Raw genomic sequence first — 15064 nt, 5'->3', positions numbered from 1 at the left:
AGTATTAATTTAGAATTAAAAAAATACACACAATATGAACAAAAAATAGAAAACATCAATTATTTTATCATTATCATCGTCCTCATTCCGTTTCCGAAGACTACACTGTACTGTGTTAAGACACTTAACCTGTCTGCGTCTAAAAATAATTTATTTATTACACGAATGTTGGGAGTTAAAATAACATAAGACCAATATTTAACTCGAACAAAATCTGAAATTTTTCTTGAAAAAGTGTAAAAACATTGAAATTTAAATAAATTTAAATAAGTGACGAAAATAAAATAAATATAAATAAATATATTTCCTCAATTAAATCTTATTCAAAATCTTTGCATGATGTTCGAAATGATCAGCCATGAAGCTTGCGATAAAATAATACGAATGATCGAATTCCGCTTGCATTCTGACCACAATCTCCGCGTTTTCCTTCGATTTCAGCGTTTCTGGTTTGAGTTGAGCCAGGAAATTGTCGGCCGCACCTTGATCGACGAGAATCTCGCGTTTCGGGCCGGAATAGGCTTTTAGTACTTCAGAAGCGTCATATTGATTCCACGTGGATTTGTCCTCGTCACCCAGGTATCCGGTTAGTGCTTTTTGGCCCCATGGAACGGTGATTGGGTTGCAAATTGGTGCAAATGCGGAAATTGATTGAAATTTCGATGAATTCCTGAGACCGATTGTTAGAGCTCCGTGGCCGCCCATTGAGTGACCGAAGATTCCTGAAAAATTGGTTTTTTTTTCAATTTGTGTGAAATTTGTGATTTTTTTTAAAAGTTTTTTTTTTGTAAAAATCATTAATAATTATTGAAAAATTGGAATTTTAGTTTAAAAACATGAATTTCAAGTAAATTTAGGTTGAAATTCACACTACAAACTACAAAATTTATCAGCCTCACCAAAAAAGTTCCGATTCTTGGTTGAGGCTATTAACTACAAACTACAAAATTCATTAGCCTCACCAAAAATGGTCGATTCTTGGTTGAGGCGCACACTACAAACTACAAAAATACATGAGCCTCACCAAAAAATTCCGGATTTTGGTTGAGGCTCACACTACAAACTACAAAAATTCATCAGCCTCAACCATGAAAATTGAAGTTTTTGAGCGAAAAAATAAGAATTTTAGTCGAAAAACTCCGAATTTGTTCAGTTTTTCGACATTTTTCATAGCACTGCGCCTGGCAAATTTGAGTGAGGCTTCCCAAGTTGTGTAGTTTGTAGTCTCTGAGCCTCAACCAACTTGAATCTGTCGATTTTCACAGAGAATTCTCGAATTTCTCACCAATTTTCGCCAAATCAATCGGCGCAACGGAGGGCACCACCTCTTCCAACAGCTCCTTCACAATATAATCGTACATTCGATAGTTTTTCGCCCATTTCTCGACAGTAGCATTCACATAAAATCCGGCTCCCTTTCCGAAATCCCAACTTTCCGAATCGCCGTCCACATCGACTCCACGTGGCGATGTATCCGGGTGAACAACGACGAGACGGTGCTTAGAGGCAAATTGCTGGAATCCCGACTTTTCCATGAAATTCGCGTGGGTGCAGGTGAGGCCGGAAAGGTAAAAAAGCGCTGGAAGCTTCTCGTCTGGCTTGTGATCCGGAATATACACTCCAAATGTCATTTCACATTGAGTTGTCGAGCTGAAAATAATTTAAATTTTTAAATTTATATATTTTTTCTCAATTTTTTTCATCAAACCTGGCATGTTTGTACACAAATTGCCGTCCTTTGAAGCTTCTATTGCTCGAAACCAAAGTGGCAGCCATTTTCTCTGAAAAATCGATATTTTTTGACTGTTCAAGAGACAAAATTGATAAGAAATTGTGGAAAATTGCCGAGTGAGGCGTCAGAGAAAAATACAGATTTTTGCGTATACTTCCTGAAAATAGAGGAAAAAAGCTTGAAATTAGTGGAAACGTTGAATTTCGATTTGTTTTTATCGGGAAAACACTAGAAATTCAGCGAAAATACGCTGAAATTCAATTAATTAAAATTAATTAAAATCAGTAAAAAGCAAACGCGCTCCATCGCCACGCGGTAGAGAGTGGAGACGTAGAGAACGATTTGCTAGATTTCGAATTTTTAATTTAATTCCCAAAGTTTTTCGTTGTTTTTCGTGTATTTTCCACAGAAAATCTAGGTTTTTTGTAATTTTCTACTATTAAATTTAACGATTTCTAATATTTCTCTAGTTTTAAACCCATCGCCGCACTTTTCCTGCGTAGAACTAAAAAGCAAAATTTTTTTTTTTTTTGGCTTTTTTTCGTCAATTTTCAGGTTTTTTGCGGTTTTTCTTTAACAAAATTGATTGTAAAACAGCTTTTTAGCCTAATTAACTCTATTTTCGGCAAAAAACTATTTTTCGCGAAATTAAAGAGGGGGTACGTTTTCGTAAGGGGATTTTTTCGTAAGGAACGCTTTCAGTAGGGCAATGTGCGGCGCGCCTTTTCGCAAGCCCGCCGCACAGTCCTTCGCAATGCGCCGCACGGCTTTTTGCAATGCGCCGCACGCTTCTTCGTATTTATTTATTTATTTTTCCAACAGGAAATTTCGAACGGAATTCAATTAAAAACGGATTTTTAATGGAAATTAAATAGTTTTATTCGAGCTAAATACGGATATTTTCAGAATTTTCGATGACAAAAACGGGTTTCAATCGATTTCGAATCGATCAAAATTAATATTAATCGAAAATGAGCGTTTCCTTCCCGGAAAAAAGAAGAACTTGATGCTGAGAGTGATCCAAGCGGAGCCAAACGCTTTTTTAGAGGCAAGTATTATTGATGTCTAAAGATTAATTGAAGAGTGAAAAGTATTTTTCAGCGTTCACAAACAACCCGAGTGAGCAGCAATTTTCCAAGCTGAAGGCAAGTTTCTTTTTGTAGTTTTTTAAGTTCTCAAATAGGTATATAACATCGATTTGTTTTGTTTTCCAGAGAATGTATCATCACAACGACTATCAAAACCTGCGAGGAGTGATTCAAAAGACCATTCAACTATCAAAATCATTGATCCTAGACTTGAAGAGACGATCCGGAAATCGAACAACCGCTGTGCCATTATACAAAAACCCCGATTTCTGTACTTCAGTGTTTTTGAATTATACCGGTTTCAGTGCTTTTAATGAGAAACTTTTCCCTTTTATGGAAATTCCGAAATGCTATCACTGATCTCTTTGTTTACCTCTGTGCCATTGGATTATAGAAACAATTTTCCATACTCAGGTTATCCAAATTTCGCCATGATTTTTCTTACTTAATTTAATCGAATTAACTTTTGTTTGCAGTTTTATTTTCCATTTCGACTGAATAAAAAATCACTTCTATCATTTTAATCGTTTGGCTCCGCCTGGATCACTCTCAGCATCAAGTTCTTCTTTTTCCGGGAAGGAAACGCTCATTTTCGATTAATATTAATTTTGATCGATTCGAAATCGATTGAAACCCGTTTTTGTCATCGAAAATTCTGAAAATATCCGTATTTAGCTCGAATAAAACTAATTAATTTCCATTAAAAATCCGTTTTTAATTGAATTCCGTTCGAAATTTCCTGTTGGAAAAATAAATAAATACGAAGAAGCGTGCGGCGCATTGCAAAAAGCCGTGCGGCGCATTGCGAAGGACTGTGCGGCGGGCTTGCGAAAAGGCGCGCCGCACATTACCCTACTGAAAGCGTTCCTTACGAAAAAATCCCCTTACGAAAACGTACCCCCTCAAATTAAAAAAAAAATAGTGCAAACGCGCTCCATTGGCACGCGCGAGAGAGTGAAGACGCAGAGAACGGCTTGCTAAGTTTAAAATTTTCGAATTAATTAATTTTCCCATTTTTTCTTGTTTTTCCGCCGATTTTCAGAGTTTTTCTTGGTTTTTTCCCGATAAAATCGACTTTAAAAATTATTTTCAGCGTTTTTATTCAATTTTTACCTAAAAATCTCACGAAAAATGTAGTTTCAGGAAATAATCGATCAACTAACGGATCAAATTTGTACAATGAGTAAGTTTTTCCGATGAAAAATGATAAAATTAATATGAAATTCACGATTTTCAGTGCGAAACTCTCACACAATCGAGAATTTCGAGCGAATGCCGGACGGCGAAACGTCGAGTCTGCCGGATATCACAAATTATCAAGAAAGTGTGGACGAAAATCCCGTTGAAGAGTGCTCGGCGTACTCGGATACCATCGCAACGTGCTCAATGTGCTTGCAAGTGGCTCCGCACAGCCAATTCTTCGCGTGCACCTATCCGGGATGCGGTTACGCGTTGAAGCAGAAGGAATCCGTCAAGTCTCCGACACTTTTCTACAGAAAAGAGAGAGTTTTGTGTGGAGCGTGTGCTTTTCTTGGAGATCATGCTCATCACAAGGCCTATTTGCTTAAGGCCGATAAGCTCGCGGTACGGGCTTTTTTCCGAATTTTCAAAAAATCATATAAAATCTAGAGAAATTTTTTGAATATTTTAATCATGATATTCGGTCATTGTGACCCCATATGCGTGTTTTAAAGCAATTTCCCCACAGAGTGGAGTACACCTTTAAAGGAGGACTAACGGTTCGGACGATTTTGAACGTATAGACTCAAAATGAGCTCAAATAAACGAATTTCGTAATGATACTGCTCAAAAATTTTTCAAAAATTTTTTATGGGGGTTCAAAATTTTGATAAAATTACACTGATTTTAGCTAAAATCACGATTTTTTCCCATTTTTCCGTGTCACGTCCATCCGAAGTTAGCTTTTTTTGGAATTATCGTACTTTATTGCATATATTGGTATTTTATCTCATTTAATTTCGTCGATTAAAGTACATTCAAAGCCGATAGGTAACCAATTTCGATGATTTTTGGTTACCTATCGCCGATAAATGTACTTTAATCGACGAAATTAAATGAGATAAACTACCAATATATGTAATAAAGGACGGTAATTCCAAAAAAGACAACTTCGGATGGATGTGGCACGAAAAAAAGAGAAAAATTCGTGATTTTAGCTAAAATCAGTGTAATTTTTTTTCAAAATTTTGAACCGCCATAAAAAATTTTTGAGCAGTTTCATTGCGAAATTCCTTCATTTGAGCTCATTTTGGGTCTATATGTTCAAAATCGTCCGAACCGTTAGTCCTCCTTTAAAGGTGTACTCCACTCTGTGGGGAAATTGCTTTAAAACACGCATATGGGGTCACAATGACCGAATATCATGATTAAAATATTCAAAAAATTTCTCTAGATTTTATATGATTTTTTGAAAATTGAAAAAATCTCAGTTTTTCCCCTAATTCCTATTTGAATTTCCGCCAATTGAACTCGTTCGATGGAGCGCGCTTGCATTATTTTTATAAATGTATTTCATCTATTCACACTATGTCACTGATTTTCTTCACTTTTTTTGTATTTTTTTTGATGGAAATTGGAATGAAAAACTAAGATAAATGCAGAATGTTTGTTTGCAAAATCACTGAAAATACGTAAAACAGTAAAATAATGAGTACAGTTTTACGCTTTTTCAGTGATTTTTAACAAACATTCTGCATTTATCTTGGTTTTTCATTCCAATTCCCATCAAAAACACAAAAAAAAGGGAAGAAAATCAGTGAAAATAATGTTAATAAATAAATTAAAGTAATAAAAATAATGCAAGCGCGCTCCATCGAACGAGTTCAATTGGCGGTAATTCAAATAGGAATTAGGGGGAAAACTGAGATTTTTTCAATTTTCAAAAAAAAATCATATAAAATTGAGAAATTTTTTTTGAATTTTTTAATCATGCTATTTGGCCATTGTGACCAGGGCTGAGCAGCCGCCCAAAAAAGTCGCCGATCGCCGATGGAAATTTTTTTTCGGCGATCGGCGATCACAAATTGCCAAAAAAAAATCGGCGATCGCCGCTTGCCGATTGCCGATTGCCGATCAGTGTGCGTCTAATTTTTTTCAATTTTAAAATCCTAATTTTAAGAGCTCTTTCAAATAATTTTTTATAAAAACAGGAATATTAGGCAACGAAAAGCACTCCTTTTTTCCTTCTTCAGAGGGGTCTATCTTGGACTATAAAATTTCATCGGCGATCGCCGATCGCCGATTGCCGCTCACCCCTGATTGTGACCCCATAGGCATGTTTTAAAGCAATTTCCCCACAGAGGCACTGCAACTTTTTTTGAACGAGGGACGAGGAAAAGCGGTTTCTAGGCCGTGGCCGAGGGCCGACAAGTTTCAGCGACCATTTATCTTGCTTTGTTTTCCGCGTGTTTTCTTTTATTTTTCACAGATGATAAGTAAATATTTTTTGCAGATGCTAAAACAATTTCCAAGTAAAAAAATTATGTATTCAGTGGGCAAGCAGCGGTTAAAGTGGGCATTGTAATATGATGCATTACGGGAATACAAAACCTAAACTTACATATGCTGCTTAAATGCTGAGACTACCTGATTTTCATAACGAGACCGCTGAAAAAGTTTTGAGGTTTTCAAAATTCAACGTTTTTGGTGAAAAAGTAGAAATTTTTGCACAAAAAGTTGAATTTTGAAAACCTCAAAACTTTTTCAGCGGTCTCGTTATGAAAATCAGGTACTTTCAGCATCTATGCAGCATATGTATCATGTTTGGAAAAAAGTTTAGGTTTAGTATTCCCGTAATCCATCATATAACATTGACCACTTTCATCACTTCTTGTCGACTGAATACACAATTTTTTCACTTGTAAATTGTTTTAGCATCTGCAAAAAATATTTACTTATCAGTTTTAATAAGAAAAAAACGGGAAAAATCTGTGAAAAATAAAAGAAAACACGCGGAAAACAAAGCAAGATAAATTGCCGCTAAATCTTGTCGGCCCCTCGGCCATGGCCTAGAAACCGCTTTTCCTCGTCCCTCGTTCAAAAAAAGTTGCAGTGAGAGTGCACCTTTAATTTAAAACAAATTTTTCAGTTTCTGACCGCTTCTCGTGAAATCGGCGGGAAATTGGAGATGGATATGGAGGAAGTGTGCAGACTCGATAAATCTCATCCAGTTGACAATGCGATGATCATTAAATCTGGAGGACACGTGGAGTTGGAAAAAGTACATTTTTTACAAGGAAATTTCAATTTTAAAAATCTTTTTTTTTTTTTGAAGATTTCGGTCGTCAGCTTCCTTTCTCAAGCGAAAACCATAGAGGAATGGCATTCACGTCATTGTATGGTCAATGAAATGTTGAGTACGATCAAATATAATCGTGAACAAGGAATCGATTATTTGAGAAAGCAATCCGAGAAAGTGATGGTAGGGAATAGCGAAAAATCACGATTTTTTAAGCAAAAATTGCAAAAATTGACATTTTCATTAGAAAAAGCCTTCAAAAATGCGTATTTTGAACTCAAATTGCAATCGCGCTCCACTGAGAATACACCCCGCCCCCATTAATTGGGTCTCGGTAGGTATTGGCAGCATCACCCTTTTTTCATGATTTTTCTTTTTTTTTTTGCAATATTTTCCGTTGTTTCTAATGATTTTTATGTCGATATTGAAGAAATAAAGATATTGGGTCTCACCACGCGGAATCAGTGAATTACTGTAGCTCGTGTCGATTTACGAGCCGGCATAATAATTTCACAAGGTTTTGACATGCCTTCCTAAAGGCGCATATATTTATTCAAATGGGTCTCGGCGCGAAAAAGGTTATGGTATTTCGGATTTCTATTTTCCTTGAATTTTTCAATGAATGTACTTCATTTTCAGCGAATTTCAGAGTTTTCTTCTCAATTTTCGGTTAGAAATATTTTAAACTCAGTTTTGAAAACTATTTTTCACCGAAAAAATGAAAAAAAAAACGAAAAAATTCGCTAAAAAATGAAGTAAATTCATTGAAAAATTCCTCTTTTCGCGCCGAGACCCATCTTAGTGAAAAAAGAACAGTGCGCCTTTAAGAAGGCATGTCAAAATCTTGTGAAATTAAATAAAAATTACTGCCGCCGGCTCGTAAATCGACACGAGCTACAGTAACCCGCTGTTTGCGTGGTGAGACCAAGAAATTCTCATTTTTAGGCGTCTACATAATATGTTTATTTTATCAATTTTAACGTAAAAAAAACATCATTAAAAACTATTAGTAACGTAGGAATTTGCGTTTTTGCCGCAAATTCCTATCGAGACCCAAATTATGGAGGCGGGTCTTTCTCGATTGACATTGGAGCACGATTGCACTATCTAGCGCCGGGACAATAACCGGAAAATCGACAAATTGCCAGAATTGAAAGTTTCTGGCTAATCGAGAAATTGCCAAAAAATTGAACATTTCCGGCAAACCGGCATATTGCCGGAATTGAACATTTCCGCCAAATCGGCATTTTGCCGGAATTGAAAATTTCCGGCAAATGGGCAAATTGACGGAATTGAAAGTTTCTGGCCAACCGGCAATTTGCCAAAAATGAAAATTTCCGGCAATTTGCCAAAAATGAAAATTTCCGGCAATTTGCCGGGAATTGAAAATTTCCGGCAAACCAGCAATTTGCCGAAAAATAAAATTTCCGGCAAACCAGCAATTTGCCGAAATTGAAGTTTCCTGTAAATTGGCGAATTGCCGGAATTTAAAATTTCCGGAAAATCGGCGAATTGTCGGAATTGAAGTTTCCTGTAAATTGGCGAATTGCCGGGAATTGAAAATTTCCGGCAAACCAGCAATTTGCCGAAAAATAAAATTTCCGGCAAACCAGCAATTTGCCGAAATTGAAGTTTCCTGTAAATTGGCGAATTGCCGGAATTTAAAATTTCCGGAAAATCGGCGAATTGTCGGAATTGAAGTTTCCTGTAAATTGGCGAATTGCCGGAATTGAAAATTTCCGGCAAACCAACAATTTGCAGAAAAGAAAATTTATGTGAAACGGGTAATTTGCCGAATATAGAAATTTCCGGCACACCGGCAATTTGCCGAAAATGAACATTTCCGGCATGCCGGAAATTTGCCGAAAATCAAAATGTCCGGCAAACCGGCAATTTGAATTTTGCAGACCCTTCTAAATAATGCTGCTCAAGAGATCAAAAGTGTTTCGAGAACTCTTCCAAAACAGTTAACCAATCAGGATAAGCCACACACTTCGTTCGGTAATCGAAAAAAATGTTCAATTTTTTTAGAAATTTCAAAAATTTCAATATTCAGGTCGCCGCCAACACGCATCTCAGAAGAATACCGAATGGGCCAATGAAGAATATTCTCCATTCTCGTCAACTTGCTCTGAGAGCTCTACGAGCACTCTTCACATGGCAAAAGCTCTTCAAAGTGTTGATGATGAGGTTACTGGTGGATTCGGAGGATTTGGATTCGGATTTGGTGCGTCCGCTGTCAATAAATCGTTGAAGGGACAGGTAGAAGAAGCTTGGGGAAAAAAATACGAAAATCGAAAATTTCAGGTTTTTTGAAAAAAAAACATACATTTTTCGAAAAATTACTCTAAATTTTGGAAATTTTTTTTTTCCAAAAAATTTTGATTTTCTGAAAAATCTAAAATTTATCCTTTTTTTTTCAAAATAGCTTCAAACTTTGGAAATTTGTATTTTTTTTTTAAAAATTGCAAGTTTTCTTGTTTTCTGCATTTTTTTCGTGAAAATTAACCAAATTTGATGGAAAAAATTAAATTTTTTTTCGATTTTTCAATTTTCCGGAACATTGAAAAATTTAGTTTCTCAAATTTGTCGCAATTCTGAAAAAAAAAGTGTTTTTGGAAATTTTTCTACTTAAAAAATTTAATTTTTTGTTATGTTTTTTCTTACGTTTTTCCATCGAAATATTGTTTTTTTTTAATTTCAAATTTTCCGGAAAATCGAAACTTTTTTAAATTTGCTCTCTTTTTGCCCGAGAAATTCCAAAAAAATCGAAATTTTCTGCGAAAAAATTCGAGTTTTCAAAAAAAAAATTGGTCGATTGCACCATGTTTTTTTTAAAAACATTTTTCATTAAAAATTAGTGTCAAAATATAGAAAAATTACTGAAAATCACCATCATTTAAAAAAAAAATTATATGTTTTTTTAAACGTTTTTTTAATAAAAATTAACAAAATTCGATGGAAAAATTGAATTCTTTTTTTGTTTCTTCGATTTTCCGGAACATCGAAAAATTTAGTTTTCAAACTTTTCGATATTTTGAAAAAAAATCCGATTTTCCGCGAAATAACTTTCAATTTTGGCAATTTTTCGACTTGAAAATTTGATTTTTTTTTGTTGTTAATTTTACAAGAATTTTATAAGAAAATGATATTTTTACGTTTTTTCATCGAAATATTGTAATTTTTTTTTTAATTTTTTAATTTTCCGGAAAATCGGAGCCTTTGAGTGGCAATTCTACAAAATGGTCGATTGCACCATGTTTTTCCAACATTCTTTAATGAAAATTAGTGTCAAAATATAGAAAAATTACTGAAAATCACCGTATTTTTAGCTGAAGCATTTGTGAAAGTGCTCAAAAATTGTCAGAAAGTTGCAAATTACCGACTATCGAAATTCGTTTGTCTGCAATTTACAACTTTCCGCACAATTTTTAGCACTTTCTCAATAGTTTCAGCTGAAATTATGGTGGTTTTCAGTAATTTTTCTATATTTTGACACTAATTTTCATTAAAAAATGTTGGAAAAACATTGTGCAATCGACCATTTTGTAGAATTGCCGCTCAAAGGCTCCGATTTTCCGGAAAATTAAAAAAAATTACAATATTTCGATGAAAAAACGTGAAAATATATGATTTTTTTAATAAAATTTTTGTAAAATTAACAAAAAAAATCAATTTTTCAAAAGAAAAATTGCGAAAATTGAAAGTTATTTTGAGGGAAATCGTTTTTTTTTTCAAAATATCGAAAAATTTGAAAACTAAATTTTTCAATTTTCCGGAAAATCGAAAAATCGAAAAAAAAATTTTTTCATCAAATTTTCAATTTTGATGAAAAAAAAAACATGCAGAAACCATGCAATTTCCTATAAAAAATACAAATTTCCAAAGTCTGAAGCTATTCTGAAAAAAAAAACGATAAATTTTAGGTTTTTCTCAAAATCCTTAAAAATTGCCAAAATTTCGAGCCATTTCTCAGGAAATCTATGCTTTTTTTTCAAAAAACTTTAAATTTTCGATTCTTTTAACTTAAAATAACCCTTTACTAATATAAAATTCAAAAAAAAAAGAAATTTCAGATCAAAAGCGAGAATTACACATCAATTGCTGTAACTCGACTCTACAAAATGCTTATTCGAACTGAGCCAAAGGAGACAGCATTACGCCGTGCCGCAGATTATTTGAATGAGCTCACCCATAGTAAAACTGAAAAGAAGGCAGTTATCGAGTATATGGAGAAGAAGCATTCCATTAAGTGGCCGTATGGATTTTAATTATTTATATATATATATATATATATATATATATATATATATCATATATAGTAGTTTTACTGAGAATACTTTTTTTTTAAACCAAAAAAAATTTCCGAAAATGCCAAAGAAAAAAATGTTTTTCGGTGAAAATCGAAAAAAAAACACCATAAAATATGATTTTTTTTTAAAACTAATTTTGTTTATATTGATAAGAAAAACATTAAAATTTCTAGAATAATGGCCAAAATATCAAACTAATTTGAAAAATCGAAAATTTTTTCAAAAAAACGAAATTTTTCGATTTTCTGAAAATCGAAAAATTTTCGTTTCTCGATTTTCTGAAAAAAAAACGAAAAATTGACACTCTTGGTGGAAATGGAAAAACTAATTTTTAAAAAAATTTCATCTGGAATTAAGAAAAATTACCAAAAATTTGGTTTTTTTTTCAAAAATGCCAAAAAAAATTCATTTTTCAGTAAAAATAAAAAAAAAGTCCAATAATCGAATTTTTCGAAACACCGAGAAAAATTCGATTTTCTGAAAATATAGATTTTTTTTTTGGAAAATTGACATTAAAATTCAATTTTTTTAATCAAATTTTGGCCATGAAGATGAAAAAAGTCCTAAAAATCGAATTTTTAATTTTTTTTATTTGAAAAATCAAAAACCGTATGGATTTTAATTTTTATTAATAATTCTAGTAGTTTTAGTATGGATATTGAAAAAAAAAACTAGAAAAAATTTCAATAATTGCACGAAAAATTCCAAAAAAAAGCAATATTTTTTCGATTTTCCGAAAAAGCAAAAAAGATATCCAGAAAATTCAAAAATTATATCGTTTTTTCTGGAAATAAGGAAAATTCAATCCATTTTTCGAAAATCTAGTCCTTTTTTTGTTGAAAAATCGAAAAACCGTCACCTATGATTAAGATATGCCGAAATAATTTCATTTTACAGTGAAAATCGAAAAAAAAAATTCAAAAATCGATTTTTTTCCGATAATTCGGACATTTTCAGTGAAAAACCGTAAAGTTTCGATTTTTCTGAAAATATAATTTTTTTGGAAAATTAACATTAAAATTCAGTTTTTATCAAATTTTGTTCATGTCGATGAAACAAATCCTAAAAATCGAATTAAAAAAAAAATTTTTTTTTGAAAAATCAAAAAACCATATGGATTTTAATTTTTATTAATAATTCTAGTAGTTTTAGTAGGAATAATGTTTTTTAAAAAACTAGACAAAATTTCAATAATTCCATGAAAAATTCCAAAAAAAAAGCAATATTTTTTCGATTTTCCGAAAAAGCCGAAAAATTGACACTCTTGGTGGAAATGGAAAAACTAATTTTTAAAAAAATTTCATCTGGAATTAAGAAAAATTACCAAAAATTCGATTTTTTCCAAAAATGCCAAAAAAAAATCATTTTTCAGTAAAAATAAAAAAGTCCAATAATCGAATTTTTTAAAACACCGAGAAAAATTCGATTTTCTGAAAATATAGATTTTTTTTTTGGAAAATTAACATTAAAATTCAATTTTTCATCAAATTTTGGCCATGAAGATGAAGCAAGTCCTAAAAACCGAATTTTTAATTTTTTTTATTTGAAAAATCAAAAACCATATGGATTTTAATTTTTATTAATAATTCTAGTAGTTTTAGTATGAATAATGTTTTTAAAAAAACTAGACAAAATTTCAATAATTCCATGAAAAATTCCAAAAAAAAAGCAATATTTTTTCGATTTTCCGAAAAAGCAAAAAAGTTTTCAGAAAACGGTCAGAAAATTCTAAAAAATATATAGTTTTTTCTGGAAATAAGGAAAATTCAATCCATTTTTCGAAAATCTAGATTTTTTTTTTGTTGAAAAATCTAAAAACCGTCACCCTTGATTACGATATGCCAAAAATTTTCATTTTTCAGTGAAAATCGAAAAAAATAATTTAAAAAATCGATTTTTTTTTCGATATTTCGGACATTTTCGATTTCCTAAAAATAAAAAAAACCGTAATGTTTCGATTTTCTGTAAATATAATTTTTTTTTCAAAATTAACAATAAAAATTCAATTTTTTAAAATCAAATTTTGTTCATGTAGATGGATAAAATCTGAAAAATCGATTTTTTTAAATGTTTTTTTTTTTTTGAAAAATCAAAAAACCATATGGATTTTAATTTTTATTAATAATTCTAGTAGTTTTTGTATAAATATTGAAAAAAAAAACTAGACAAAATTTAAATAATTATAATTCCATGAAAAATGCCAAAAAAAAGCAATATTTTTTCAATTTTCCGAAAAAGCAAAAAAAGTTTTCAAAAACTACGATATGACTAAAATGTTCATTTTTCAGTAAAAATCGAAAAAACAATAATTCAAAAATCGATTTTTTTTTTCGAGAATTTGGACATTTTCGATTTCCTGAAAATAGGAAAACCGTAAAGTTACGATTTTTCTGAAAATGTAATTTTTTTTCAAAATTAACATTTTTTCCATTTTTTATCAAATTTTGTTCATCTAGATGGATAAAATCTTAAAAATCAATTAATTTTTTTTTTGGAAAAATCAAAAAACCGACACCCTTAATTACGATATACAAAAAAAATATAAATGTTCATTTTTCAGAGAGCACATCATCTGAAGCCGCCCGTCTACCATTAATTTATATGCAAAAATGAAAAAAAAATCTTCCTGTTGTCTGTTTTATCTCGTATTTTTTGCTTCACTATTTCAATTTATGTTACAATTTTTTTTTGTTGGTATTATGAACCTTTGTAGATCAAATTTTTTTTTGTTGCGAAAATCGATTTTTTTTGGTTTTATCTCATTAGATTTTCCAGTTTATACTTTGTTTTTTACCTATTTTCTTCAGCTAAAAAACTCTTCCACTGCCATTTGTCGATTTACGCAAGTTGTGTACTCCCCGAGGATATGGATTTTACGGTTTTTGGCCGGAATTATATATTAAAATCGATGATTTTATTAAAAATCTACAAATTCTCGGGAAAAAAACTTTCAAATTTTCACCCAAAAAAACTATAAATAACAGATGAAATAGGCTATTTCTTTGTGAAACGAAGAAAAAATTGGCGAAAATAGTCTAAATTCGAGCATTTTACAGTTTTTGGCCTTTTTTTTCGTCTATTTTATCTCCAAATTATTAATTTTTGTCAGTAAAAAACTAGGTTTTTATGAGAATTTTCAGATTTTCAACGACAAATCCATCGATTTTCATCCCAACTTCTCCTCGGGGAGTACACGAGCCGCGAAAGTCGACATTGATACATTTTTTAACGTATTAAATTTATTAAAATAAAAATTTCAACACATTTTTGCGATTTTCACCGAAAAAAAAATGAAAATCTGACTTTTACACCTAAAATCAAGTGAAATAAGTTGTGCTAGCAGCTTAAATTCAAAGAAAATATGTTTAAAAATACAATTTTCATGACAAGAATAAATGGTTGAGGCTGAGAAACTACAAACTACAAAATCGTGTTAGCCTCAACCAAATTTATTTGCAAAAGTATGAGTAAAATGGGGTTATTTCCATAATTTTCGAAGGCAAAATCAGAAAACATGAGGAAAGTTGTATTTTTGTGGGAATTTAGATATGGAAATGCCTCAACATCTGTAAAAATCTATCAAAAATGGTAATTCTTCAAGCAAAAATGGATGGTTGAGGCTGAGAGACTACAAACTACAACATCCCTGAGCCTCAATCAATTTTTTTTTTCA

General features: G+C 31.8%; 2 protein-coding genes across 3 annotated transcripts; one reads left to right on the top strand and one right to left on the bottom strand.

The window, feature by feature from the left end:
• Window positions 1–247: 247 nt before the first annotated feature.
• On the bottom strand, window positions 248–1781 carry Y48G10A.1 (S-formylglutathione hydrolase). The gene is made up of 3 exons (NM_060970.9): window positions 1709–1781; window positions 1286–1650; window positions 248–722 (listed from the first exon to the last, which is right to left on the bottom strand). Exons 1-3 carry the CDS (start codon window positions 1774–1776, stop codon window positions 313–315), a joined length of 843 nt encoding a protein of 280 aa, NP_493371.1. The 5' UTR covers window positions 1777–1781; the 3' UTR covers window positions 248–312.
• Window positions 1782–3999: 2218 nt separating this feature from the next.
• On the top strand, window positions 4000–14216 carry Y48G10A.2 (the record flags this gene model as incomplete). 2 transcript variants are annotated; one of them, NM_001265242.4, is made up of 8 exons in its annotated part: window positions 4000–4003; window positions 4058–4404; window positions 6929–7060; window positions 7115–7261; window positions 8986–9079; window positions 9135–9340; window positions 11155–11336; window positions 13952–14216. In NM_001265242.4, 8 exons carry the CDS (start codon window positions 4000–4002, stop codon window positions 13965–13967), a joined length of 1128 nt encoding a protein of 375 aa, NP_001252171.1. The 2 variants fall into 2 exon arrangements, with proteins under 2 accessions (NP_001252171.1, NP_001252172.1); NM_001265243.4 differs by lacking the exons at window positions 4000–4003; window positions 4058–4404 and having other exon boundaries at window positions 6968–7060; window positions 13952–13967.
• Between the last annotated feature and the right edge of the window lie 848 nt (window positions 14217–15064).

Source organism: Caenorhabditis elegans, chromosome I, assembly GCF_000002985.6.
Source record: "Caenorhabditis elegans chromosome I".
Lineage (NCBI taxonomy): Eukaryota > Metazoa > Nematoda > Chromadorea > Rhabditida > Rhabditidae > Caenorhabditis > Caenorhabditis elegans.
This window is presented reverse-complemented; position numbering and strand designations above follow the sequence as displayed.

What these genes read in the sequence shown, in the direction of transcription:
- Y48G10A.1 (NM_060970.9), bottom strand. Translation starts at nt 1,776, where the DNA reads ATGGCTGCCACTTTGGTTTCGAGCAATAGAAGCTTCAAAGGACGGCAA. An exon ending in TTTGTGTACAAACATGCCAG is followed by an intron (nt 1,651 to 1,708) that starts GTTTGATGAAAA and finishes AATTATTTTCAG; the next exon opens with CTCGACAACTCAATGTGAAA. An exon ending in GATTGATTTGGCGAAAATTG is followed by an intron (nt 723 to 1,285) that starts GTGAGAAATTCG and finishes CCAATTTTTCAG; the next exon opens with GAATCTTCGGTCACTCAATG.